This window comes from Rattus norvegicus, chromosome 20 (assembly GCF_036323735.1).
Source record: "Rattus norvegicus strain BN/NHsdMcwi chromosome 20, GRCr8, whole genome shotgun sequence".
NCBI classification, from domain to species: Eukaryota; Metazoa; Chordata; class Mammalia; order Rodentia; family Muridae; genus Rattus; species Rattus norvegicus.
Window position 1 is genome coordinate 14,065,150 of NC_086038.1, and position 27,393 is coordinate 14,092,542.

The 27,393-nt window shown below is 39.7% G+C and overlaps 1 protein-coding gene and 1 long non-coding RNA gene across 7 annotated transcripts in view; one reads left to right on the forward strand and one right to left on the reverse strand.

The window, feature by feature from the left end:
* Pcdh15 (protocadherin related 15) overlaps window positions 1–27,393 on the reverse strand; it is a 1,498,824-nt gene that overhangs the window by 68,767 nt on the left and 1,402,664 nt on the right. For all 6 annotated transcript variants that reach the window (XM_063279549.1, XM_063279551.1, XM_063279550.1 and 3 more), the window contains one exon: window positions 3,607–3,822. In XM_063279549.1, the coding sequence (XP_063135619.1) occupies window positions 3,607–3,822 (216 nt within the window). The remainder of the gene's footprint in view (window positions 1–3,606; window positions 3,823–27,393) is intronic.
* On the forward strand, window positions 1,797–27,344 carry LOC120098846 (uncharacterized). Its single transcript, XR_005497467.2, has 3 exons — window positions 1,797–1,949; window positions 16,336–16,493; window positions 26,170–27,344. It is a non-coding gene; the product is annotated as an uncharacterized LOC120098846 (long non-coding RNA).

A 27,393-nucleotide genomic window follows, 5' to 3' on the forward strand; every position in this document is an offset into this window, starting at 1 on the left:
ACTTACTCCATTCACTCTTTTGTAAACGACTTCCAAATATTCATCTTCAATAAACATATTTTGTCTCTTCAAATTAAAAAAATAATTTTTCGAGACAGCCATCATTTCTTTCTATACTTTCCAATTTGTCATGTGAAATACTTAAAGGTGTTAGTTGTTTGTGATAGCTAGACAGATGATTGGTAGAAAGAAAATGATTGATGATAGATAGATAGATAGATATAGATAGATAGATAGATGATAGATAGAGATATATAGTGCCTGCTATCTATGCATTAACTGTGAGATTTGAGCAGTTTCACTACATAGATGATACTTTAAAGTTATCGTATCAAACATGTTGCCAAGCCACTACGAACAGACAATGACTAGAGCACATGGCCTGAGCCTTGTCAAGCATAAATGCTGCCAGATGAGAAGAAAATAAACCAAGAGAAGAAAACAAGAAGACGTGGTGATGTGGTAAGTAACCAAGCCCATGGTGTTGGCCTGAAGGCTACTAGACAAGGGAAACCATTTAAAGGGTAGGCAAGCATACTTCTGTGCATGTTTTCTCACATATTGTCATCATGACCAGCGACCTAGTACAAGGAGAGTCAGAATTCTATGATTCTTTTTTCCAAGGGAGCACAATATAAAGAATGATGTTGTGCTTGGGTATAGACGGGATCATTCTTCTAGCTGTAGGATGACCACTAGGCTTTAAGTGAGACTGGGGTGGTACATGTCCTTAGCGGAGTCTACCTTCCCTGACCATGAGCTTGCTGTGCAGTTGCTACGAGGCCCGGATAATATATAGCACGAGAGCAAACATCCTTTTCTTTCTCTGGTTCTTCCTTCCCAAGTAGACATGTTTTTATGGACAAAGAGGTTTTTTGATTCCAGACACTGACCCTTGCCTCTGTGACACTCTGAGGGTCCTCAGGGTCAGGTCTGCATTGTCAGCCTTCATATTTCTCACATTTCAGGTTGTCTTACACTGGAGGATTTTTGTCACCTTCTCTGGCTTCCCAACAGGCAGACTGACAGTTTGGGACATAAATCAATGAAATAAATCCACTGGCTTCATTTCCACAGAGATCCTGACTAAGGAATATGTCAGGGAAGGAAGTTTACCCTTTGTATCATGGGCCATTTATTTGGAATGATAAAGCACCACATATCAGTTAATCAAGCATGGGGCACATGTAGGTTTCTCAGGAGAGAACGTAGGAGAAGGAAAGTATGGCTCCAGCTGCATATGTAACAGAGACTGGCCTTGTTGGGCACTAATGGGAACCCCTTGGTCCTACCAAGGCTCAACTACCTCCCGTCCCCCAGTGTAGGGGCATGCCAGGGCAGGGAGGCAGGAAGGGATGGGTAGACGGGTGGGGAACACCCTCATAGAAGAAGGGGGATGGGGATGGTATAGGAGGGTTATAGATGGGAAACTGGGAAAGGGGAGAACATTTGAAGTGTAAATAAATAAATATCCAATGAAAAATAAAAGGAAAGTATTCAGTTAAGCTGATTGAATATCTTGCTGGGAACAAGAGCACCAAAATCGTATGGGAACGTTTAATATCGTGATTAAGGGCTGGACGTTTCGTGGCAACCACAGAGGTAACTATGGCTTCGAATGACGCAACAGGAGGGCAGAGTCATGAAGGGAAGGAGCTCAAGAGAGCATGGGAAGAATCACCTTATAAAAATGGAAGAGATCTCCCAAAAATAAGCTAGGAGAACTGAAAATACGAGCCAACCTGTTGGGGGAGATCACGGGGGTGGGGGTGGGGGTGGGGGTGGGGGTGGGGGTGGGGGTGTGGAGGTCGGATTCTGAGGACCGAGCAAAGATTGAGAAATGACCACACTGCAGCATACGGAGCACAATGCCAGAGAACAGCGTGAAGGGCACACCAAACAAACCAGCGGAGAATCCATATGAACTATTAGAGCCCTCCCTTGATAAGGTAACAGTAATAAACGGTGTAAAGACGTGGTTCACCCCTCTACTACGAATCGTCTTCAGTGACTGTCTACTGCTTTAGCACACGGTCCCACAGTATTTCATGTGGCTTCCGTGTCTCACATCAACCACAGGCTTCCACCTTGAACCCCTCGATCGTCCACCTTCTCTCTCATGCGCTGTACATTGTGTGAGTAAAACTGTCAGAGTTACTCACCCCTGTCCTCATCTGCCTTCCATTTTGGTTTTGACATCTATCACCCTCACACCCTCTGCATATGGACTTTATTTGGCCTTTCTCTTAACTAAAAAGATTGCATGCGTTACTGTGTAAATCATTTTGAGATGATTTTCCTGATGCCATCTGGTTGTAACAGAAATATATATATATATATATATATATATTATATCATGATTTCTTTTAAATGAATGTATTTATTCATGTAAATTCATGTATGTATATTTCTTTGTTTATTTTATAATAGCTAATTTATACTCAGCGCACTAACCATATCATTTATCCCTTAAGCTCTAGAATATACATTTCTTAAATATAAAAGAGGAGCTGAAGGAGTTTGCAACCCCATAAGAACAACAATACCAACCAATCAGAGCTCCCAGGGACTAAACCACCATCCAAAGAGTACACATGACAGACCCATGGCTCCAACTGCATATGTAGCAGAGGATGGCCTTGTTGGGCACCAATGGGAGGAGAAGCCCTTGGTCCTGCCAAGGCTTGACCCTCCAGTGTAGGGGAATGTCAGGGGAGGGAGGCAGGAAGGAAAGGGTGGATGGGTGGGGAAACACCCTCATAGAAGAAGGGGGAGAAGGGATGGGATATGGGGGTTTATGGATGGGAAACCTGGAAAGGGCATAACATTTGAAATGTAAATAAAAAATTTCAATAAAAAAGGAAAAATATTAAAAATGAAAAAATGTACACTATCTTGTATAAGGTTTACAGACCTGTGTTTGATCAAAATATGTCACCCATAATATTTTCTATTAAAGGTTTCTTGGCTAATATTGAACTGTTTTTACTACAATAAAGCTTTCTGTTTTGAAGGCGTATACTACTAACATACACAATGGTAGTGACTTGGGTTCTCTGACATCTAAGAAAATACCATTTTATCCCGATACCTACATGTAGATAAAGGTAACTACATGAGAACCAAACTAGATTTGTAACTTACTAGGTCCCATGTGGGGGATAGATAGCTTTTATTTGATTCTTTCCTGATATGATAAATGTTCAACAATCATCCTACTTATAACCGTTATTAATTTTATCAGTGAAAAATCCAAACAATTGCCGTGTCCACTTTAATATTAGATGTTTTGGCTAAAACCCCTAACCTGTGTATATTTAGCCCGAGAGAAACAAAGAAAGGAATACTGTTTTATGTGGCCATAGGTAGCTTGGTAAAGCATTTCTATCATTGGAGATACTGTCTAACAAAGAAAATTATGTATATTGGAATATTATCTATCACAACATGTATTCTTTTTTTTTTCTTTAACAGCAGAGGCCATATACCCTGATGAAAATGTAACGAGGTTTACGTTTTAGAGAGTCTATTTCTAAGCATTATTGAAAGTGCAAACAGCTAAAACACTCCAGGCTCACGGCTCACGCCCCTCACGCATGCGCTTACCAGTACGTCCGCTTTCCCGCTCAACCCCTTCCCGTAGTCGTCGGTTGCAATCACTTGAAACTTGAAGTAGGATCTTCTCATATTGTGGAAGAGCATGGCTGTCTTGATGAGCCCCGTGTATGTTTCCACCACAAACCCCTCTTTGCCCTCTTTAATCGGTGGTATGATGAGTCTGTAGGCCATGGCGCTATAATTTCCTGTGTCCCTGTCAGTGGCCTAGGAAGGAAAAAAAAACAGATGATAAACGGTCAGTCCAGAAAGAAGACAAAGCTACTTCCAAGGCTATTTGGGTAACAATAGCACAGTACATTTCTCCTAAACCTCCCTTTCTCTGAATATCATTATGCAAATGTGGAAATACATCTGCATATCAAATAGTTTTCATCCCAATGCTACTGGCTCGAGGGCAGTTATTACAACAGATAAGGATCCAATCAATTTAGTTTTATGCATCTGTCAGGATGAGTTCCAATTTAGGCTACAGATCCAAACGATGGGCATGGTGGAATCTACTGGTCACTTCAAGATCATCGTGTGACTGTGGGTACTCCACGCCCAAACCCCAATTTTTTTCAGTATTTTTTTTTGTAATTGTAGATTTTTGTCTCTAATTTTTTCATTAGTATTTTGGTTATGTTTTCCTCTCCTCCGACTTTTCTACCCACAAAACTTCATGTTGTCTTTCCCTCCAAAAGAAAAAGGAAAATAAAAAAACAAACAAAAATCAAAGTATTGATCTAGCAGGTTGAGGCCGGGGACATAAAGAACTGTATTCTGGCATATCCAATTAAAATAAGTCACACATAGTTATTCATATATATGTTTTTGGGTATAGGAGTATATGCCAACCAGTTAATATTGTAGCAAGATCAGAGTATGGCAGATTCTAAGTCTCTCTTTTGTAGTCCCCCTGAATCAACAGGGAGTTATGGTGTAAAAGGCTTAAGGCTCTTACCATGTCGATATAAAAAGGGAATGACTGTTCGGATTTTCCAATTCTTCTGAACATTGGCTATAGACAAACTCTAATTACATTGGTTCTATGGCTTCTACTTAAGGGCAAGTTTTCGGGATGCCAGTTTCAGAACTATTTCAAAGTGGAACACATCAGAAAGAAATGATGGGGTCCGGAGTGGTCCTAGGCACGGGAGAGCACTGGCTGCTCTTCCAGACCACCCAGGTTAGGTTCCCAGCCTCAGCGTGATGACTCAGAACCATCTGTAACTCCAGTTCCTGGATCTGATGCTTTCATAACCATTGTAATAGGCAACAGGCAGATATACAAGTAGTTGCCTAGCCATGAATGGAGACAAAAAACCCATACACATAAAGTAAAAAGTTTTTTTTAAAAGTATAAGCATTATTATAAAAAAATATGTAACATATCCAAGACTAAAACATATCAAAGACTAAAGGCTATACAACTTAATTAACTCTTAAAGGGGTAGAAGAGGGATTTGGAACGGAAGCCAAGAACCTTCGAGTAAGGTTTCTATTTTTAATTTCAAGTATATAACTCGAGAGAGGCTAAACGCAAGAGGAAAACAAGGAGGAAGGAGTGGATGCAGATAAGAAATGCACGCTGTGGCTGAGCATATAAAGCTAATTGTTTTTCTTTTCTTTTTTTTTTTCTTTTCTTTTTTTCGGAGCTGGGGACCGAACCCAGGGCCTTGCGCTTACTAGGCAAACGCTCTTCCACTGAGCCAAATCCCCAACCCGCTAATTGTTTTTCTAACTCTGTCATGGACTTCGTGTTTGGGGTAGTGGATAGGTGCACAAAATACATTCAAAACGGAATGTATATTAAGAGAAATTGTGGCTAAGGGAATCAGATAATGTCGTCAGGCTATATGTAAATTATTCAGGAAACACATCATCCAGAGTTTCTAGTTTTCAGCCTTTTCTACCGCACGGGTATTCATCCTTTTATCAGCACTTAACCTAAAGCATGATATAGTACTCATTTTTAATTTGCCTTAAAACTCGGAGGGCTATACCAAAGTAATTTAATAGCAAGAAAAAATACTGCTAAGGAAGTTACTGTTCTAATTGCATAGAGCTCTGGGTGCTGGAAGGGATCATCTCAAAGTGTTCTGATCCTAGCAGCAGAAATCGGCCGGGTATGACCACCGAGAATTTGAAATGAGGATTAGGTGGCAAAAGAGCCAGGACTCTCACGTGACTTACGGGGTGTCAGCGCTGGCATATGAACAATTTCAATGACAAATAACAGCTCGCAGATAGTAAATATTCTATAAACTTGGTTTCAGGCTTAACATACCTTCTGAACATTTCAAGCATTTCAGGATAGCCTCATGTGCACAACAAGGAAAGTTTCTTATACTAAATGACCCAGACACTTCAACTTGAGATAAAAGAACAAATTACAACTTGTCTAAGTTTCTGTCAGGGTTAATTCTAGTTGCCTGCTTGACTGGATTCCGAATTAACTAGGAGACACATCTGTGGGCGTGGCTGTGGGGGGGGTCACTTCCAGAGACGTTTAACAGTGGAGGGTTCTAAATGTGGGCTGTACAGCTCCCTAGAATGGTGTCTCAAACAAACTGAACAAGATAGAAAGGTGGAGGAAGCCACGCGGACACCAGAATCCATCTGTGTGACTACAGACACAGTGTGTCCGGCTGCCTTGTGGTCCTGCTGCCATTCCTTTCTCGGTATGATGGGCTTTATCCTCAAGCTGTGAACCCAAATGAGCTCTTTCTCCTTTCTTGCATCCTCTTATCCCCACCCGCTCCCTGGCAACAGCATAATTCCAGTTGCTCTCTCCCTACTTACTCAATATAGTACCACAAGTCCTAGCCAGAGCAATCAGACAGCAAAAGGAGGTCAAAGGGATACAAATTGGAAGGGAAGAAATCAAAATATCACTATTTGCAGATGATATGATAGTGTACTTAAGTGACCCCCAAAAGTTCCACCAGAGAACTACTAAACCTGATAAACACCTTTAGCAAAGTGGCTAGGTATAAAATTAACTCAAACAAATCAGTAGCCTTCCTCTACTCAAAGGATAAACAGGCTGAGAAAGAAATTAAGGAAATGACACCCTTTACAATAGTCCCAAATAATATAAAATATCTTGGTGTGACTTTAACCAAGCGAGTGAAAGATCTGTATGACAAGAACTTCAAGTCTCTGAAGAAAGAAATTGAAGATCTCAGAAGATGGAAAGATGTCCCATATTCATGGATTGTTAGGATTAATATAGTAAAAATGGCCATCATGCCAAATGCAATCTACAGATTCAATGCCATCCCCATCAAAATCCCCACTCAATTTTTCATAGAGTTAGAAAGAGCAATTTGCAAATTCATTTGGAATAACAAAAAACCCAGGAGAGTGGAAACTATCCTCAACAATAAAAGAACTTCTGGGGGAATCACCATTGACCTCAAGCAGTATTACAGAGCAATAGTCATAAAAACTGTATGGTATTGGTACAGAGACAGACAGATAGATCAGTGGAACAGTAATGAACCCATACACCTACGGTCACTTGATCTTTGACAAAGGAGCTAAAACCAACCAATAGAAGAAAGATAGCATTTTCAACAAATGGTGCTGGTTCAACTGGAGGTCAGCATGTAGAAGAATGCAGATCGATCCATTCTTATCACCATGTACAAAGCTTAAGGCCATGTGGATCAAAGACCTCCACATCAAACCAGATACACTCAAACTAATAAAAGAAAAAGTGGGGAAGAGTCTCAAACACATGAGCACTGGGGAAAATTTCCTGAACAAAACACCAATGGCTCATGCTCTAAGATCAAGAATCGACAAATGGGACCTCATAAAACTACAAAGCTTCTGTAAGGCAAAGGACACTGTCATTAGGACGAAATGGCAACCAACAGATTGGGAAAAGGTCTTTACCAATCCTACATCTGATAGAGGGCTAATATCCAAAATATACAAAAACCCAAGAAGTTAGACTCCAGAGAGCCAAATAATTCTATTAAAAAATGGGGTACAGAGCTAAACAAAACATTCTCAATTGAGGATTATCGATTGGCCAAAAAGTAGCTAAAGAAATGTTCAACATCTTTAGTCATTAGGGAAATGCAAATTAAAACAACCCCGAGATTCCACCTCACACCAGTCAGAATGGCTAAGTTCAAAAACTTAGGTGACAGCAGATGCTGGCAAGGATGTGGAGAAAGAGGAACACTCCTCCATTGTTGGTGGGATTGCAGACTGGTACAACCACTTTGGAAATCAGTCTGGAGGTTCCTCAGAAAATTGGACATTGAACTGCCTTAGGACCCAGCTATACCTCTCTTGGCATATACCCAAAAGATGCCCCAACATAAAACAAAGACACAGTCTCCACTATGTTCATAGCAGCCTTATTTGTAGTAGCCAGAAGCTGGAAAGAATCCAGATGTCCTTCAACAGAGGAATGGATACAGAAAATGTGGTACATCTACACAATGGAGTACTACTCAGCTATCAAAAAACAATGACTTCATGACATTCGTAGGCAAATGGAATGAACTAGAAAATACCATCCTGAGTCAGGTAACTCAATCGCAGAAAAACACACTTGGTATGCACTCATTGATAAGTGTATATTAGCCAAAAAGCTCGAATTACCCAAGATGCAATCCACAGAAGACAGGAAGCTCAAGACGAAGGATGACCAAAATGCGGATGCTCCCACTCCTTCTTAAAAGGGGGAAAAATATCCATAGGAGCGGATATGGAAGCAAAATTTAGAGCAGCGACATAAGGAACGGCCATTCAGAGCCTGGCCCACATGTGGCCCATATATATATACAGCCACCAAAACTAGATAAGATTGATGAAGCTAAAAAATGCATGCTGAAAGGGACCGGATATAGATCTCTCCTGAGAGACACATCCAGAGCATGTCCCAATACAGAGGTCAATGCTAGCAGCAAACCACCGAACTGAGAACAGGACCCCCTTGGGGGGAATTAGAGGAAGGATTGAAAGAGTTGAAGGAGCTTGAAACCCCATAAGAATAACAATGCCAACCAACCAGAGCTTCCAGGGAAGTCTAAAAACTATACATGGACTGACCCAGGGCTCCAACTGCATATGTAGCAGAGAATAGCCTTTTTGGGGCACAAGGGGAAGCCCTTGGCCCTGCCAAGTTTGGACCCCCAGCAGGGGAATATGGGGGGCAGTAAGGGGGATGTATAGGGGGAATATCCGTATGGGGGAAGGGAGAGGGAGGGGGAGGAAATGGGGGTTTATGGACAGGAAACCGGGAAGGGGAATAACAGTTCAAATGTAAGTAAAGAAATATATCTAATAAAAAATTAAAAAAGATTCCTCAGTGAGAGGAGGGTGAGCATGTTACTTCAGCTCATTTTCTCATGTGAGCTAATGTTCCGCTTAGCACAGCTGGCTTTGGGAATTGGAGTTCCAGGGATGAGATTTCACTTACAGGAGAAAGGAAGAGTAATTAAAGTTAACCTTTTAAAGCATTGAACTGGTGGTGACTCTATTCATTTCACGAAGAATAACATAAGAAAAAAAATAAGTGTTCCCAACTGAAATTAAACTCAGAATCTAATCCAACTGACCTGAGACATTATTGTCTCTGAGTACACTTGCTACTTTTGTCAAGACAGTCAAAGAGGCTCGGACAAGGGGCTGGGAAGATGGCCCAGTCAGTAAAGCAATGATCTTGCAAGCATTAAAACATGAGTTTGATTTCTAGATATCACATTAAAAAAAAATCTGAACATGGCTGGCCCATGAACCCCAGGGATTCTCCTGTTTCTACCTCCAAAGAGCTGGTCAGTCTTTTTAGCTTATTTGTTGACTCCAGACCAGCGAGAGATTCTCAAAATGAAAAACACTGAAGACATGACCCTTCAGGTTGCCTTCCGGCTTCCACATGTACATGTACACACACACATACACACACACACGCATACACACATAGCACATGCAAACATACAGAAATAGATTTGACACACCCAACCTTCAACTTTTGGTTAGCATTAAGACTTCTCCTCAAAGAAATAATTTATTGTTAATGTAAACTTTGAAATATAATAACCGCACCTAAAGTGTACCAAGTTATGAGTGTACAGAGCAATACATTTTTGAAAAATATGCATATCTACGAGGTCAATATGCGTATTAAGAATCAGAACTCCTCAGCCATTCATGTCTACGCTCATGCCTCAGTCAGACCCACGTCCCTCAGGGAAGCCACGTGACCTGGCTGTGTTACTGCTCACGTTTGCCCATTTCCAAGTTTATATTGACAGAGTCAGCACAAGTCCTGCTTTGTGACTTGTTCTTCCACTAAGGTTGCGTCGTGAGGCTCAATCCTGTTTAATTTGAAGATAAATGCTAGCAACAACAAGGAAATTTACACAGGAAAAATGGTTACTGTACAATCCTAGTGGCTGCTTGGTACATTAAGTCAACTCACACAGTTCCTACCGGCTAACTTCCCATTTCCAAAATAAAATAATTTTGTTTTGCTCCCTAATTTATTACATCATGGAAACTACAACACAGTCATATTTCATAATAAATGACTGAAGTCTTTCTTGTAGTAAGCTTTTTCTGAAGCAAATCTTTTTTTTATGAAACAAAGAAATATCCTTTTAGAATTTTTGCATATTATGGTTATAACATAGTAGAAATGAAATACAAACTTTTTTTTTTCAAAAAAGCAGGTTTGGCAGATATTTGAATCCCCAGTGCTCTGATTTTGTATGCTATGCAGTTCTAGCCTGCTTTCCTTTTCCCTTTCAAGGGACGCCATGCTCAGGACCTATCTTAAAGATCTCCCTTCTGGAGGTGGTCACAGAAGAGCTGTCAGGAGCTTGTGGATTTTTGGAGGCACTCTCCTCTCTCTAACAAGTACCCAGAGCTGAAGGATGCTTGCCTATAGGCGTAAAGTAGAAACTTCCAACAGCTTCCAACACCTAGTGTGCCCAAGCTCAATTCAGGACCGTATCTTCTTGGAGGGACCTGACTCAGACGGCTTAAAGTACATGCCCTACAGCCATGCACAGACAAGGACCAAAGTTCTCCTGAAGGGATTGATAAAATATGACGTGTTTAAAATACATACTGACTCCCGCCATGAACCCGGCCACAAGACCCAGCGCACAATTTGAAATCTGGGTTAAGATGTACAAAGGTCGAGTGTCAAAATAATTTTTAAATCCGTTTCCCCGCCTGGCTCCTTAGTTACCATCAAAAATGATTCTGTGAGTGATTAGTTATTATTAAATACCCAGGCCATAAGGCCTGGATCATTCCTTCTGACTAACTCATAACTTACTTAAGGCATGTAGCCTATTCTGTGTCTACCATGTGGCGAGTTCCTTCTTCAGTCCTGTTCCCTTCTTCCTTAGAGTCTCCTCAGCGTCTCCCTGCTGGTTGATGACTGACTCTCTCTCTCTCTCTCTCTCTCTCTCTCTCTCTCTCTCTCTCTCTCTCTCTCTCTCATCTCTTACTATTTCATCAAATCCTCTCTTTTCCTGCCAGTGTCCCACTTCCTATTTCCTGACTCAACTCATTGCCCTTTGGCTGTTATATTGACAGGTGATGTTCATGCGAGATTCTGGCCACGGTGCAAACACCTCATCATGGAGGGCATCATCGCTGTTTACCTTCTGCTTTGAATAGTTCTAAACAGATTTTGTTTGCTTACTCTTACACTTTGTTTTATTTTTAGGGGGACTCCAATAATTCTCCCCTTCAAACTCACTTTTAACTTGCTCTCTGTCAATGAGGTGAATTATGGCAAATGGATGTTGTTGTAAATATGCGTATATCTATATATATCTGCTACATTATGGATGTAATGTGCTGAAAATTATGCTTATGTAATTATATTTAATGGCCAAGAACAGCATGACTTAATAGAGATTCTATTAGAGCTGTTAAATGCATATTACAATAGCAAGAAGGGTTTGCTTTTCTATAATATGTTTGTATCAATAAATGCAGCACTCAAATACTTAAGCACTCAAAACCTCAATTAATTTAGACTTGTCATTTTAGACATATAAAATTATTACTCCCTTAAGATGTATAAACTAATAATTGATTTCTTATTGAGGTCAGGGGGCATGCACTTGGTTTTTATAATCATCTTTGATTTTTATATATATGTTCTTAATTTTCTTGTTCCTAGATCCAATTTGTGATAGAAACCCACATACTATGTACAGAAAAAAAAACTCTTCCCTTATTACCGAATCCAAGGATGTCGGTATCTAGTTCTGTTTTCCTTTTCAAGTAACTTCTTTTAAAGTGCAGGTTTCATGTAGATGGCACACTTGGCTATTTATCTTCAATTCTCAGGCTAGCGACATTCCTTGATCAGTGAACTGCTTGATCGCTGCTCTAGAGCTAAACCTCACGGAGGCATCGGCCCTAGGGAAATGCCCTGTCTCAGGAAGATTAAACTCTAATGCATACGTTTCACAGCACAAATGTACTCATCGCAGCTGAAACCTCAGTTGCTAGTGAATTTTCAAGTCTCCCCCTTGAGACGTTAGGTTTGGAGTTCCCGTCCCCCTAGGCTCTTCCGTCGAAGTCACACTGTGGTTATCTTGCCTTTATCCCTTGGATCGCCTGAATCGTAAATTTAGAACCCACGACTGAAGACGGAGAGTTTAAACAATCAGCAAGATGCGTGTGACCATAAGTTAATCTGAGTTCCAAAGTGTGCCTTTGATCCATTTAGAAAATCTTTTCTGTAAACAGCGACTTGTCTGTCTTACGTCGTTATCGATAACTTAGCCCGTTTGTTTATATGCATCCTCTTCAGTCTCCTCTAGAGAGGTGCACCTTCTAATTTACATGAAATTTCAGGATATCAAGTGTGACATTTCTCAGCTGCTCATCCTAGGAGTAAAATATCTTTACCTGTGCCATCTGTCAGCTCTTACAATCTTAGAGTCGCAGCCGGCCCTTCTTTCCCATCGAAGGCACATTCCCAGCGATCAGAGTCTGGCCCAGCTCTCCTCCCATGAAACATGCTATCGTCGCCCTGCCGCTTTAACCTTTTCCTCTTAAAACTACAAAAGCACATTTGTCTTCTCCATTAAGACAAATACTCAGACGCTAACCCTACTGCTTTACCTATTTTTACAGTTCAGTTCTCTACCACCCCTTTCTAGAATTCCTTACCTTCAGCTCTTCACGGAAACCTAGCCAGACCCCTGCCTCTCCAGAAAGAGCTAATAAAGTCGGGTTTCAAATGGAGCTTAGACTCAGATCGACCAGTCTGTGCTCTTGCTGGGCCGGTGGGCGTATGGAAGGGGTGCACACTTCACTGTCAGCTAACATCTGCCCATCATTCACTGTTTCCAGTGTTGTGTGACACTTCACACGCACAGACTCACTGTAGCCCGTTGTTATTTTAGAAGTGAACGAGGCCAGCTGGAGAGATCAGTAAACTATTGATAGTCAGACAGGTGGGTGGTAACCCAACAGGGTGGGTCTTTTTTTTTATTAACTTGAGTATTTCTTATTTACATTTCGAGTATTATTCCCTTTCCCGGTTTACAGGCCAACATCCTCCTAACCCCTCCCCCTCCCCTTCTTTATGGGTGTTCCCCTCCCCATCCTCCCCCCATTGCCGCCCTCCCCCCCATAGTCTAGTTCACTGGGGGTTCAGTCTTAGCAGGACCCAGGGCTTCCCCTTCCACTGGTGCTCTTACTAGGATATTCATTGCTACCTATGAGGTCAGAGTCCAGGGTCAGTCCATGTATAGTCTTTAGGTAGTGGCTTAGTCCCTGGAAAGAACTGGAAAGCTTGAGGGGGCTCGAGACCCCCAACAAGGTGTGTCTTACTCTACATCCACATAATCCAATAGGTCAGAATACCAGGGATTTAAAACTCATCGAAAAGAACAGGAAACGAAGGATAAACCATTCTAAGATGTTTTTCCCTAGATGCAAGAAGGAGACGAGAAGAAAAATAATAAACACACAGGCCACAATCTTGTTTCTTGGTATATTGAAAATACTCCCATAGTGTGATAGATTGGTGCGTGAGGGTGGAGCTTACAGGAAAGTTTAAGTGTCCCTTTATCTACTTCTGCCATTTAAAGACATAATACAAAGATAGTTAGCTGTCTAGGAGCCAGAGAAAAGGCCCTAGTGAATCTGCTGAAACCTAAGTTGTTAATGAAAAGACCCAGGAGAAAGAACATATCTTGCATGTAAGACCCTTAGTTATAAATAAATGCCAGAATAGACAAGTAAAAACAGTAGTGTAATATGTAAATCTTTTTTTTTTTTTTTGGTTCTTTTTTTCGGAGCTGGGGACCGAACCCAGGGCCTTGCGCTTCCTAGGTAAGCGCTCTACCACTGAGCTAAATCCCCAGCCCCGTAATATGTAAATCTTATTATCTACTTAATACTTTATTCAGCTTTTGTTTGTTTAGTTTTATAATACCTCATTAATATTCTCCAGGCAGTCCTTGGGCCCAGCCTCAAGGGCTATGATTACAGACATATATAGACTTGTACAGACGACATGTCTGGGTGAGCATGCGGAAAAACCTTAATGTTGATGATGGTTTCTGCTTAGATGCTCTCCTTTCCCCTCTCCTCCTCCTCTATTATGAGTAGCTGGGAGAGCCGGTAGCAAGGCGTGCTCATGGAAGAGGATTTAATGTGCTCCCTTCCCAGAAAGCGCAAGTCTCATTGTGAAGGGGAGACTATGTCTCCCTTCTCTCCAGCTCTGTGTCTGCCACCACTATCAAACTGCTTTGTGAGTTGCCCAGATTAAACCCTAACACCAATGGCAGTGGGTCAGAGTCTCCCTGAGAGTGCACAATCAAACACACCCACTGCATTTAGGGTTGCAGTCTCTATTCGTGCGCCATCACGTTGCGCAAGGCAAGAGAAAAGAATAGACATTGGAAGGTCACGTGACCCCGGACCTGCTTGAACTCACGGGAAATCCGAGATCTGGGCATTTAAGACCAAAGATGTTCATTCAAGAACGGCTCAGGCCATTGACAGAGCGATTCTTTTTCAAAAATCTCACCTCAAAATATGCCTCATGCAATCCTAGAAAATAATGGTGCAGGAGAGATTAAAATCTGAAGGAAAATAAATCCCAAAGAAGAGACAGGTATTATGAGGATGCTGAGGTAAAAAGGGGAGTCAAATCCATAACCAGGAAGTCTTTGAATATTTGAGTAAGTAGACCCCAATTGGGAAAGAGATATTAATTTCCTTTAGTTTGGGAAACAAGTATTAATTAATTAATTAATTAATTTATTGAGATAGTGTCTCACTATCTAGTTCTGGCTGCTCTGGAACTCACTAGGTAGACCAGGCTGGCTTAAACTCATAGATAACATCTCACCTCTGCCTCCCACGTGCTGAGATTCAAGGCTAATTAATGGTGTTTAAAAGCCATGCAAAGAATGGGAAATGGTCAAGACAAAAAGTATCTTTTGGAAATTGAAGATTTCCACAAAGTCTCAATATAGGTAAATCTTTTTAAAAACATAAACTGTTACAAATACAAAAGGGTCCCGTTTCTTAAAATTGAAGGAGAGCCTTAACTACTTTTTTCAGAAAGATACAGATATATAAATGAAAAGCACAAACCCATTTCATCACTGATTAGGTCATAAAAAGAGGACAGTTAATGATCTTGGCTAAATTAATCCTTAAAAAGTAAAAGTGACTCAGTGGAATGAACCATGTTTCCTTAAAGAGTTAATAATGTTTCTTTATCCGCTTATGTATACCAAAAAGGTTATACCAAGTTCATGACCTAGCTACCAAGAGAAAGGGGTGAGTCTGGTGATTAGAATCACTGCCTTTTGTGTTTTCTTTTGGCAAAGAGAAAAAAAAAGCTATGTCTAGAGTTGCCTGGAAAGAAGCCAAGTATGAAATATTATAATTTGACTCACTTTGATTATGTTTTAAAATGAAAACTCAGACACAGGCAACCGCTTACACACCTCTAAGACCACACATCTCTGGACGTTTTAAATGTGTACAGGTGCCCGACATTAAGAGGCAACCACCAAATAATTGCCTCTAACATGCAGAGAACAGGTGAGGCGTTAATTTTCTAATAGCCTTGGTAACTGTTCCCCTCTGTTGCCTAAATGAAGATCATGGATGCAAAAAAAAAATATTAGTGGAATAATTAGTGATGTCCTCAGAACTTCCAAACCTATTAAAGTCCAATAATGGGGCTTTAACTTGGATTCCTCAATTAGACCCGTTTCAACCTTTAGCAGCACACAAGTCTTGCTTTTCCAGAGATGGAGCGAAAGTGATTTAGGATGCAGGGACAAAAACTCCCGTCTCTCATCCGTCCACTGATGGGAACGTCAAAGTGTGATTATTAGTGGCAAAAAGAACAAAGTGTTGGCCTCTGAGAAACACTTTAACTTTACTCTTGTATTTTTAGAAAGTACGGAGAAACTTATGCTTTAAAGTCCTTACAGTCAATGTGCCCAGCAGCTGATAAAACATGAATAAAGAAATACCAACGAGACTGATCTATTTACAGACCTACTCAAAAATTTTGCGGAAACTAAAAGGGGAAAAGGAAGAAATACTTTAAGTAGAAAAAAACGTATTAGTTTTTTTTTTTTCACACGACTTTAACAAAAATTGACAAAGGTGGAATATTAGGATGTGATATTAAGGTTAACGTGTTCAGCAATTATAGAGTTAAATAAATGACACTTTAATATAATTAATCTTTTCCCCAAGCTTTTATTGCTATGATCCAGGATAGATTTGGGATCCAATAGAAGCAACTGTACCCATGGACTGCACATCGATGTTCGAGGAGGTCGTGATCTGTCCCTTAGCCTGCCTGTTTCCACTGAAGAGACAAAACACATGCCAGAAACTGGCTTACAACCATGGTATGTAGATCTCTGTGCTCACGGTTTGAATTATACAATCCTGATAGGCTATTCATAATTTGTCAACATTTTCTTAAGAGTGTGGTATCAAAATCATCAGAGAACATCAGATAGATAAGATACTGACCTAAAGAAAACGATTTTGTTTTAAACAAAGAAAGAAGGAAACACATACACACAATATTCTGTTTCACAGAAGGCACAATACAGAAAGATAAGTAGGAAAGTAGGACTTCCTTGTGTATGGTAAGGTCTAGGTAAAATATTGAGTCCTGGATGGAATGTTAAGGCCTAGGTAAAATGTTAAGGCCTGGGTAACTGTTACCTGGCTAGCCTACCATTATAAGGAAACATTCTTATATGTTATTTCTGCTGTTGTTTCTCATGCCCAAGTTGATTACATATCCTGCTATGTTCTGTGCCCTTGGAAACCAATCATGATAGAAGTCAGGAGAACTGCACTGTATAGTCAACTACAATAAGCCTGGACCCAAACCAACCACCCAGAAGCACTTCCTACCCCTGTGTATACGCTTTTATGGTATTTGCGTTCATAAGCTGCCATTGGGATGGATCCCACCATAAAAAACTGTAAGATATTCATTTTGAGTAGGGGTTGAGTAAAGTTTAAGTTCCCAAGACCTCCCTGGGAACTGACATCCTTCTTAGGAGAAACATGCATGTGGGCAGCATTACCCTGGGTGGCAAATTAAGACATGAATGTTAGACAAGTCTCCTGTCACACACAGTTGAATACCTCAACCAATGGGAACAGGGTAAGTGTACAAGAAAGTCATGCTCCTAAGGAAATACCCTATTCATAAATCCTGATTGGTTGGATAACTTAGCATAGATGTTTGTAGATCTCAGGCATAAAAGCTCTGTAGGATCTTAACTTGCGGTCATGGTTCAGTTCCCCGATCTGAACCATGGCTCTGATTGGGGTGTGGTGTTCCATAAATCATCCCTGTTTGACTGACACTGGTGTCTGATCTCAGTTTATGTAGCAATTCCCAGACCCCAACACTGTATAGTAATTGAAGTGTTTAATTTTCCTCTTCTTGTAAATTATTTCATAACTCACATGACCTTGCAAGTTCTCTTCACCATTATAGTTATATAATCAAAATAAGGATTAATTTATGACCTTCCAAGATGCTGTCAAATGAATGCTGTTCCTTTTTTTTTTTTTTTTGTAATACACAAAGGTGAGGTTTATTACAGAGATCTCTGGGCCGACACGTATCCCGATACGCAGGAGATAGAGGTGTCGATCCCCAGAGGCTGGGAGAAAGGGTATTTAAAGGGAGAAACCACAACCCAAGGGGGCAGGGGTGGTATCACTGGAAAATCACAAGAAGCTTCCTGTCTCTCAAGATTGCTTAACTTTGTGTTCCCTTTAGTTCCTAGGAGAAGCTTCCTGCTTCTCAAGGTTGTTCTCTAAGATTCTAATCTAACTTTATGGTCAGCTAGTTCCTGGACGAAGCTTTCTTTACTAGGTCAGGATTACCTATCTAAGGGTCTTATCTTAAACCCTTTTATCTGGATCCTGGGGGAGCAGGCTCAAGAAATGTGACCTTTTACTTACTTACAGGTAGAGGACAGGGTCTGGAATTTGAGGTATTTAGGGCTTCTTAGGGGTGGGACAGCATTCCTAAACTTCTGACTTTTTGGCTATATTTTTTATTCTTTCATTCCCCACTTCTTCTACTGGCTAGTTCTAATCATAGAACTAAATTTTAGTACCTTTATAAAATTGGCTTTCTTGTCCTCCTAAAGCATGATACTGTTGGCGTAACATCAAAATCTGAACAGTACTCACTCTTTCTAGTAACTAGTTTATTTAACACACATGGACCTATAATCAGAAGCAGAAGCAAAACTAAGAAGGGTCCCATGAGGGAAGATATCAGAGTAGTCATCCAAGGAGATCTACTAAACCAGCTCTCAAACCATCCCTGATGTGTTTCTCAGTCTCTCTGTCTTTATACAGGTTGTGATCCCTGAGGTACAGTCCCAAGAAGTGTTAGGAATACTAACATATGCAACGTTACATCATTTTGCAATAGAAATCAAATGCTGCTCCTTTTGTCCACATAAAAACAAATCTATTTCTTTACTCAATGGGCATTTAAATGAGAAAAACCCCAGTGTGAACATTCCTTTTGAGGGATAAAGTGAGTTTAGTCTTAGTGTTTATTTTTTAAATAACAATATAACGATTTTTATTGGACTTTTCACTCTTCATACACTGCTTGAGCACTATTCTTAATAATCTATTTTATATTTTATGAACACTGATTGGTATCTTGCCTGCAGGTATGTCTGTGTGAGGGTGTCAGATCCCCTGGAACTGAGTTTCAAAGCAGCTGTAAGCTGCCATGCGGGTGTTGGGAAAGAATAGCCAATGTTCTCAACCACTTAGCCATCCCTCCAGCCCCATGTTATCCATGATTTTCCTTCCTTATTTGGAGCAAGTGAAACCTCATACTCATCTCTTCTAACTTTCTGGTTGTTCCTTAGTCACAGTGAATTCTATCACTTCGATCCAAGTCCAGCATCGTGTCTCTCACCCCATGTCTTTCTTTTGACTACAGTGCTTGGTTTGCTCTCTATGGTTTCTTTACATAGTAGGTCCATCATCATCCATATGAGTTACGTTTTCATAGTGATGCATACGGGACTTACTTTGGCTCCCACGTTGAGAGGACATAATGTGTTGCAACAGGGAAGACAGGTGGGAGCATGGGGGGAGCACCTCCCCTCTTCATATCTCAAAGGAATAGGAAGTGGAAATGGGTAAGACAGTGGGATCTGGTTACAGAGCTTCAAAGTCCATCTCCAGTGGCTCACCGCCTCTTGCAAGAATCCCTTCTGAACAATTTCTCATTCTCTTCAAACAGTGCCACCAGATAGCTGGCTGGGGATGTTTCCCATTCATATCCCATCAGATCTGTATCGGGCTGAGAGGTGCTTCTCAGTGTCCTCTTTCTCTGTGTAACCTCAGGTCCTGACTCCATATGAACAGTCCACCAGAAAAAATTCTGCATTCTGCCTGTCCATTCCTCTAGCTCTTTCACACTGTGGCAACCTAATGATGTGCAATTCGGGGTTCTATCGTGCATCACCTTTTGTTTATGCAAAAGTTAGAGAAAAGCAAATAGCTCTACTCACGAGAAAATGAATATCCATCTAATCCCAGTTTACTATCCCAACTTCTTGCCTCATCTGATTTTTTGCTATTGATGTTTTTCCTTATGATGAAGTAACCCAGTGGACACCTACCACATACCACAGAGAGACCCACAGTTCAGAAAAAGCAGTGAGTCATTTCACCTGATACTATTTAGCTGAGACTGAATATTAAAATTAAACTGAATATGTGGAACCAGCCTACCACTTATTAATTATATTTTTCTAATCATCTACACTGTGAGCCAGCCTACAGGCTACCTACATTTTTCTAATAATCTCTACTGTTTCTGGTTTCAACACCTTGGATACTTTTTATATTTAGCCTTATCTAGTAGGCTAAAGAAACACTGGTTATTCCTAGACTCTAGTCTGGTATAAATGGGGAGGGAGGGCTGGAGGGAGGAAAGTAGGGAAGGAGGGACTGGGGCATGGGGAGACCGAGGTTGATGGAAATATGAATGCCTCCTTCTCTCCCTTCAATAGAGCTGCCTTCAGTAGCATGTGCCAAGAGAGAGAGAGAGAGAGAGAGAGAGAGAGAGAGAGAGAGAGAGAGAGAGAGGGAGAGAGAGAGTCTTTATTTAATATCTATGACTATGATGACAAAATTATATCTATATAGTACACACTAGATTCTTTTTTCTGCTCATGCATTTGATGGTAACGTCTTATCTCGTAAGGGGTATTTCGTTTAAGTCTGTGTAGAAGAATGTCATGGCGGATTCTATACCAGTTTTTAGAATAGGCAAATTTAAGCTCATTTCTCTTAGTTACTGCTGTTAGTTATCTGGAGTTGGGCAACTAAACCTCTAGGAGTTAGGTTCTCCCACAAAAAAATGGGGAACCAGGACAGATCTATGTAGACTAGATCAGAATATTGTAGATTTTCACTGGATTCCTTTGTTTCCTAGTATGTAGCACACATATAAATGGGTGTTAATTATCCTTCAGTTTGTAATGCCTGTGAATCTGGGAGCATCGGGACAGTTTTCTGATTAGTTCTTTCTATGTTATAAGTCTCATTTTTTGAAATTAAGCATATTAAATAATTGTTGAAGGACAATTGGACATCTCTAGGGAAAATTCACTGATTGATATGTTTTAATAATGTTATATTGTTTGCTGGTTCAAAAGCAAGCACACTTTACATGGAGAGAACTTGCCACAATGGTACTGCCAAGGACTCTTGTGAGTCAGTAGCTCATGGGGTGGAGTTCACTGGGGAGTCCTTGCGTCACAGCTTAAGCTCTGGAGTGTGAGCGCCAGCGACCAATTTTAAAACAAAATAACAACAAACAGATACTGGGACATTTACAAATGCAGGTCAAATAGCTTTACTTTCCACCATTTAATAGAATATATTTTCATGGTTGTTGAACTTGCGCCATATTCATGTATAGACATTTGAGCATTTTTTTCTCTTAAACACACACATGTACCTGTGTGTATTTTAAAGCATAGCTACCATTAAAAGATAACCTTCAATTCAAGCACTGAGGAAGCTGAGGCAAGAAAACCACAGTGAGTTCAAAGCCAGCCTCGTCTATATAACGAGTTCTAAGACAGCCAGGAAAGGGGCCCTGTCTCAGACAAAAAGAGACAACAAACAAAACGGAATAAGCCTGTAATTTTGAATAAGAACCAAAGATAAAAACTATTCTTATGTCAGCCCCTAAGTTTAATAGCAAATGAAGAGAAGAATAAGGCATTTGACTATTCAGTCTGAAATGCAAATTTCTGTGAATCCACTCTGCTGCTAGTTTATCACCTGCCAATTAAATAACACAAAGAGTCTTATTAAAAGAAAAAAAAACCTTATTTGTCTTGGCTTTTACAGAAAAAAAGAACACATCAAGGCAAATAGAATTCAATTTATGAACCTTTTAGTTTGGAAAAAATCGACGTAAACCTTCAAAATCACGATGAATCTAAGTGCTGCTCTGACACTAATGATAACCAAAAAAGCCTTCCATGGCGTGAAAGTGACGCTAATTGTAAAGAAACTCCAATTCCCAGGTTGGAATTGGACTATCTGTACACGGGACACTAAAATGTGTCTCCTTGGATTACACAATGTACAACAGTTTAATATAAAGACCACATTTACCCAAAGCAGAGGCAATTCAAAATGCCCTTCACTTAAATTGGTCATATTTCAGAGTGCTCTCTCGCTCGCGCTCTCTCTCTCTCTTTCTCTCTCTCTCTCTCTCTCTCTCTCTCTCCCTCTCCTCTCAGTCTCTCTTTCCTCTCCTGCTCTGTCTCTATTTCCCTCCTGACACTTTATGTATGGGTATATAAATACATATAGATACAAGTATGCATCAGCATAAATAAATTTTTTCTGCAACAACGTATTTTACATATTTGGTCACCAACTAATTATTTTCTATGAGGAAATAGCTTCAACACTGAAGTAAACTTATTGTGAAATAGCCTTCGATTGGCAGAATATACACTACCTGGAATTTGAGTATTTCTTAGGAACATTCCATGTACACTGATAAAATTTCTTAGTGCAACCAGAAAGTGATGAAAGCCATATTCAGTAAACAGAAAATTATATATATATATGAATATGAAAGAGTTTTTCTGTTAGAATAAATCCAATTTACTAACTTTGTCCAATTATTAGCCATCCATAAATTTTTGATCATAGAACAAAGCAAGCAAAGAATTATTTTATTTGTGCATTGGCGCCTGTGTGAGTACAAGTATATAAATTTGTGTGTGTGCATGTGTATGTATTTGTGTGCCTGTCTGTGTGTACATTTGTGCATGTGCCTGTTGACACATGTATGTGTATATATATGTGTGTGTATGTGTGTGTGTTTGTGTGTGTTTGTGTGTGTTTGTGTGTGTGTGTTTGTGTGGGTGTATGTATGTATATATACATGTGTATATATGCCTATAAATGTGCCATGAAATGTGTGGAGGTTGGAAGAACACTTTGCTCCAGTTGGTTCTCCCTCTCCATCATGTGGGTGCCAGAGATTAAACTCAGAGACAAGCATAAATTAGGATTGATCATTCTATCTGCATTGATTTTTTTTATCAAATATTTATTATACATAGCTGTTTTTACATCTACTCTACAAACCTTTCCTTCAAGTAGAAATTTGCCATGCACTTTGACCATATGTATTCCCCATGTACTCGCTTTTAACTCCATTCCTTCTTTACGCTCTGTGTGTGTGTGTGTTATGGTTTTATGTTTCTATAAATTATTATAGGTCCTTAAATGTGACTAAAACACTCAACATCTGTCTTTCTTTGTCACTTTAATATAATCACTGCTAACAACATCCATTGTCCAGCAAATTATGTAATTTCAGTCTTCCTCTGTTGGCTAAATTGAGGTGTGTGTTTATCTTCCTGACAGCAAAATGAGAGGTTCCCTCTCGTGCATGCTTACCAGCATTTGTTGGAATTTGCTTTCCTTGTAAGGGCCATTCTGACAGGGGTGAAATGGAATTTTTTATTTATTTTTTTTTGGTTCTTTTTTTTCAGAGCTGGGGACAGAACCCAGGGCCTTGCACTTCCTAGGCAAGCACTTTACCACTGAGCTAAATCCCCAACTGTGAAATGGAATTTTAATTTGCATTTCACTGGTAGGTTAGAGCATTGATTCATTCCCCCATATGCTGATTGGACATTTGTATTTAATCTTGTGTGAATTTCATTAACCCATTCTAGAAACTTTTAAAAATTCTTTTTGATATTTAGCATTTTGAGCCATTAAGTATTTCAGAAATATTCTCATAGAAAGAGTTTCAGAATTTCTTACATTAGGGTGCTTAATACATTTTAATTAATTTTGTATTAATTTGAATTAATCATGACTATGAAATAAATGCAGGGGTCTAGTTTTATTATTCTACGTGTGGACATCCAGCTTCCCCAGGACCATTTGAAGAGGTTCCCTTTTTTACAGTGCACATGCATGTCATCTTTTAAAAATGATCAGAAGGCTGTTGCTGCCTGTGTTTCCTTCTGGGACAACTGTTTTATATTATAAATATATATGGATATCTATAAATAAGATATATAGAATATAAAACATGTATGTTTGGATATATATGTTTACACATATGTGTATGTGTGTGTATATGTGTGTGTATGTGTGTTTGTATGTGTGTGTATGTGTGTGTATGTAGTGTGTATATGTATGTGTGTTTATATATGTGTGTGTATGTGTGTGCATATGTGTGTGTGCATATGTATGTGTGTCCATATGCCTGTACGTGTGTGTATATATGTGTGTATATGTGTGTGTGCATATGTGTATAGATGTGTGTGTATATGTGTGTGCATATATTGTGCATATGTGTATATGTGTGTGCATATGTGTATGTGTGTGTGTGTGTGTGTGTGTGTGTGTGTGTGTATCTGCTTCTGTACCACCATTATGTTGTTTTTGTTACTTTGCCTTCATGGTGTGACCTGAAATCAGGTATTACTACCAGCACTGATACTTTAGTTAAGGCTTACTGTGGTCTGTGGGGGTCTTCGTGTTCCTATGTATTTTAGGGTATTTTTCTTATTTCTTTGAAGAATACCATTAAAATATTGACTGGAATTGCTTTGACTCTTTAGATCACGTTTCCTTAGCCATTTCCGTAACTATCAATTCCGCTGGTTCTTGAGCAAGACAGATGTTTCTACCTTGTGTCTTCTTCAGTTTATTGATTTATTTATTTTTTTTAAATTAGAAGTCTCGTTTTCCTTGGCTAGAATTAGTCTTCATTATTCTACTTTGGAGATGTTGTGAATAGGCTTTCTGACTTTCTCACAATATTCATTATTGGTATATAGAAAATATGCTTCTTTCATATTTTGACTATGTATCTTACTATTGAAGATATTTCAGTTCTAAGCATTGCCTTCTATTAGATTAAACTGCCCACATGTAGGTATTTTTCCAGCTGAGATTTCAAGGACAATATGTAGAAAGTAGTGTCTTTCCTAATTTTAATGGAAATGTCTTGAACCTTATTCCTTTATTAATATGCTGGCTGTAGGTTTTCTGTTTTCTGGTATTTGCTATATTGATGTATAATCTTCCTATTCTTGATTTCTTCCAGGCCTTTTATCATGAATGTACGTTGGGCTTTATTAACATTTTTTCTGCATCTAATGAGATGGTCATGTGATTTTTGTCCTTGAGTTTAATTGATGAGATGTAATACATTAACTTCTCGCATCATCTCAACTTTGGGATGAGGCTCACTTGGTCATAGGGAAGGCTTTTTCTCACTTGTTCTTGAACTTAGTGCATGTGTATTATATTGCACATCCTGGAAATTAGCCTTTTGTTTTGTTTTTTATTGTCAACTCCTTGTCTGATTTTGATATGAGTGCAGTACTGGCCATGTGAAATTTGGTGTGTTCCTCCCATTTCTGTTTTGTTCAGTAATTGGGGAGACATTTTTAGAGCTTTGGAAGAACTGAGCTGTGAAAGCCACCATAACCTGGGGATCAAACTCAATGCTTGTTATGAGCCTGTTTATATTGTTTCCATACTCTTTATTGAATCCAGGAGGCTTATGTGTCTGAAAAATTAACCATGTTTTTATATTTAGAAATTTATTAGACCACAGGTTTTTGTAATATGCCTTAATAATCCCCTGGATCTCACGGCTATCTTTTGAAATACCTTACTTCATCTGTAATTGTATATTTTGGGTCTTCTCTTGCCTTTGATTAGCTTGGATAAGCACTTGCTAATCTTGTTTATCTTTTCAGAGAAGCATCTCTGCTATGTGGATTCCATTCCTCTCCATTTTATGACTTTTGTGCTTCGAGCTTCACTCTCTCTGCCAGCTGATTTAGTAGGTTAGCCTGTTCTAGACTTTCTACAACCTCGAGGGGTATTATTATTCAGTTCAAATTTCTATGATTTTTCATTCCAAATTTCTATGACTTTTAAACGTAGCATTTATAGATAACATATATATTATAGATATGGAGATAATATAATGTACATTAATAGATCCTCTTTTTTCCTTAGAACCTCTTTTAAACAATGTACTTCACTGTCAAAGAGAAATTAGAGGTTAGTGAGAAACAATGGGAGAAACTAAAAGAGCCAGCAGATGTGCCAAGTCTCATTTCTGAAGGTATGGCCCTCAGAATAGTTAGGAGGAACGGAAGCAGATGCTTCGTGTCAATTAACGGGAAAAAAGTGTCCACCAACGGGATATTACAATTGTAAATTTCACTGTCAAGTTTTGATTTGCCCCACAGAGAGGCTTTGCTGACCTGTTTTCTATCTAACTGCCTTTGGTGAGATTGTTGTGTTCTGAACACTCTTTAGCTAAACCTGAAGGGATTGGACCTAGTAATGATTGGGGTGACTCAATACGGGATGGTACTGAACAAAGGGAAAGGACTGCAGATTATAGTTGAGGAAAACCTGGGCAAACACAAGACAGTCCTCAGAGGATATTGTACTTGTCTGAACATGTTACTAACAGGTTTCTTTTAGTTTGGCAGAACAAGAAGCCCATCCTGCACATGGTCACTCCAGAGCCACAGAAAGTACGAGAGAGAATGAAAACATGAAGCTGAAGAGAGCTTGTTTGCGACACCAAGGCAGAGACGCAGTTTGCTGAGAAAACCGAACTGACAGGATGATGAGATAGGCTGGATTACTACTAGGCTCCCTGTTTCACTGCAGGATGACTCTTGCACTGGCTTGACAGATTTTTATCAAAAGCTGATATCTAGGGACTGGTGGGGAGGGTGGGGTTTAGTTGATAAAGCACTTGTCATCAGAGAGTGAGGACTGAATTGGGTCCCAGCTCCTATATAAAAACCAGGCATGGATACATACATTTTGTAACTCCAGTACTGGAAAAACAGTAACAAGAGGGTTCCCTTGATCCCACTGGCCAGACAGGTTAGTCTAATTGGTGAGTTCAGGTTCAGGAAGGAACAGACACAGACACACAGGGACACAGGGACACACACACACACACACACACACACACACACACACACACGCTAACACATATGCATGTACACACATGTACCCAATCTAATACTGCTCATTATTTTCTTATCCATGCACACTACTGGAACTGGAATGAACAAGTCTTCTTTTCTATGTCTCCTTTTCAAGAGAAACCAGGACTTAAGTATGGCAGGAAATGAGTTCAGAATGACCTTGTCTGCAATGCAGCCTCAGAGGATGAGCAGTGGGCCTGTAATTGAGCCTCCTAAGGGCACGTCTTCCTAAGCAGATACTCATCCTCAATGTGGCTGAGATAGAGACCTTCTGCACATGTTTGTGTTTCTCCTTAGATGTCCCTAACTTCCTTGATGATTATTTCTGTAATATACAATTAATATGCACGGGAGGTGGCAGGGAAGATTATGCAGTGACTCACTTACTGAGATAAAGGATTGTTTTATCTTCCAAGTTTTTATAGATAATTCATTTCACGGCTATGAAAGATACTTTTTATGCTGTTCAGGACTTTCTATTTATACCTTTACTCTGAAAAAAAAAAGCCCTTTTTTTTCCATGCCATCTGTAGGGAAAGATGTAAGGGTTCTTTTAAAAATACTTAAACTGATGCTATTTTCTGGTTTAGAATTGTTCAATAAAGTTTTTAGTTTGACCGGGACCCAAACATACTTTTGCAGGTCCCATTGAAACAGCTTTATCACTCCACTTCCTACCCAGACTTCTTCCCATGTCTGCCTT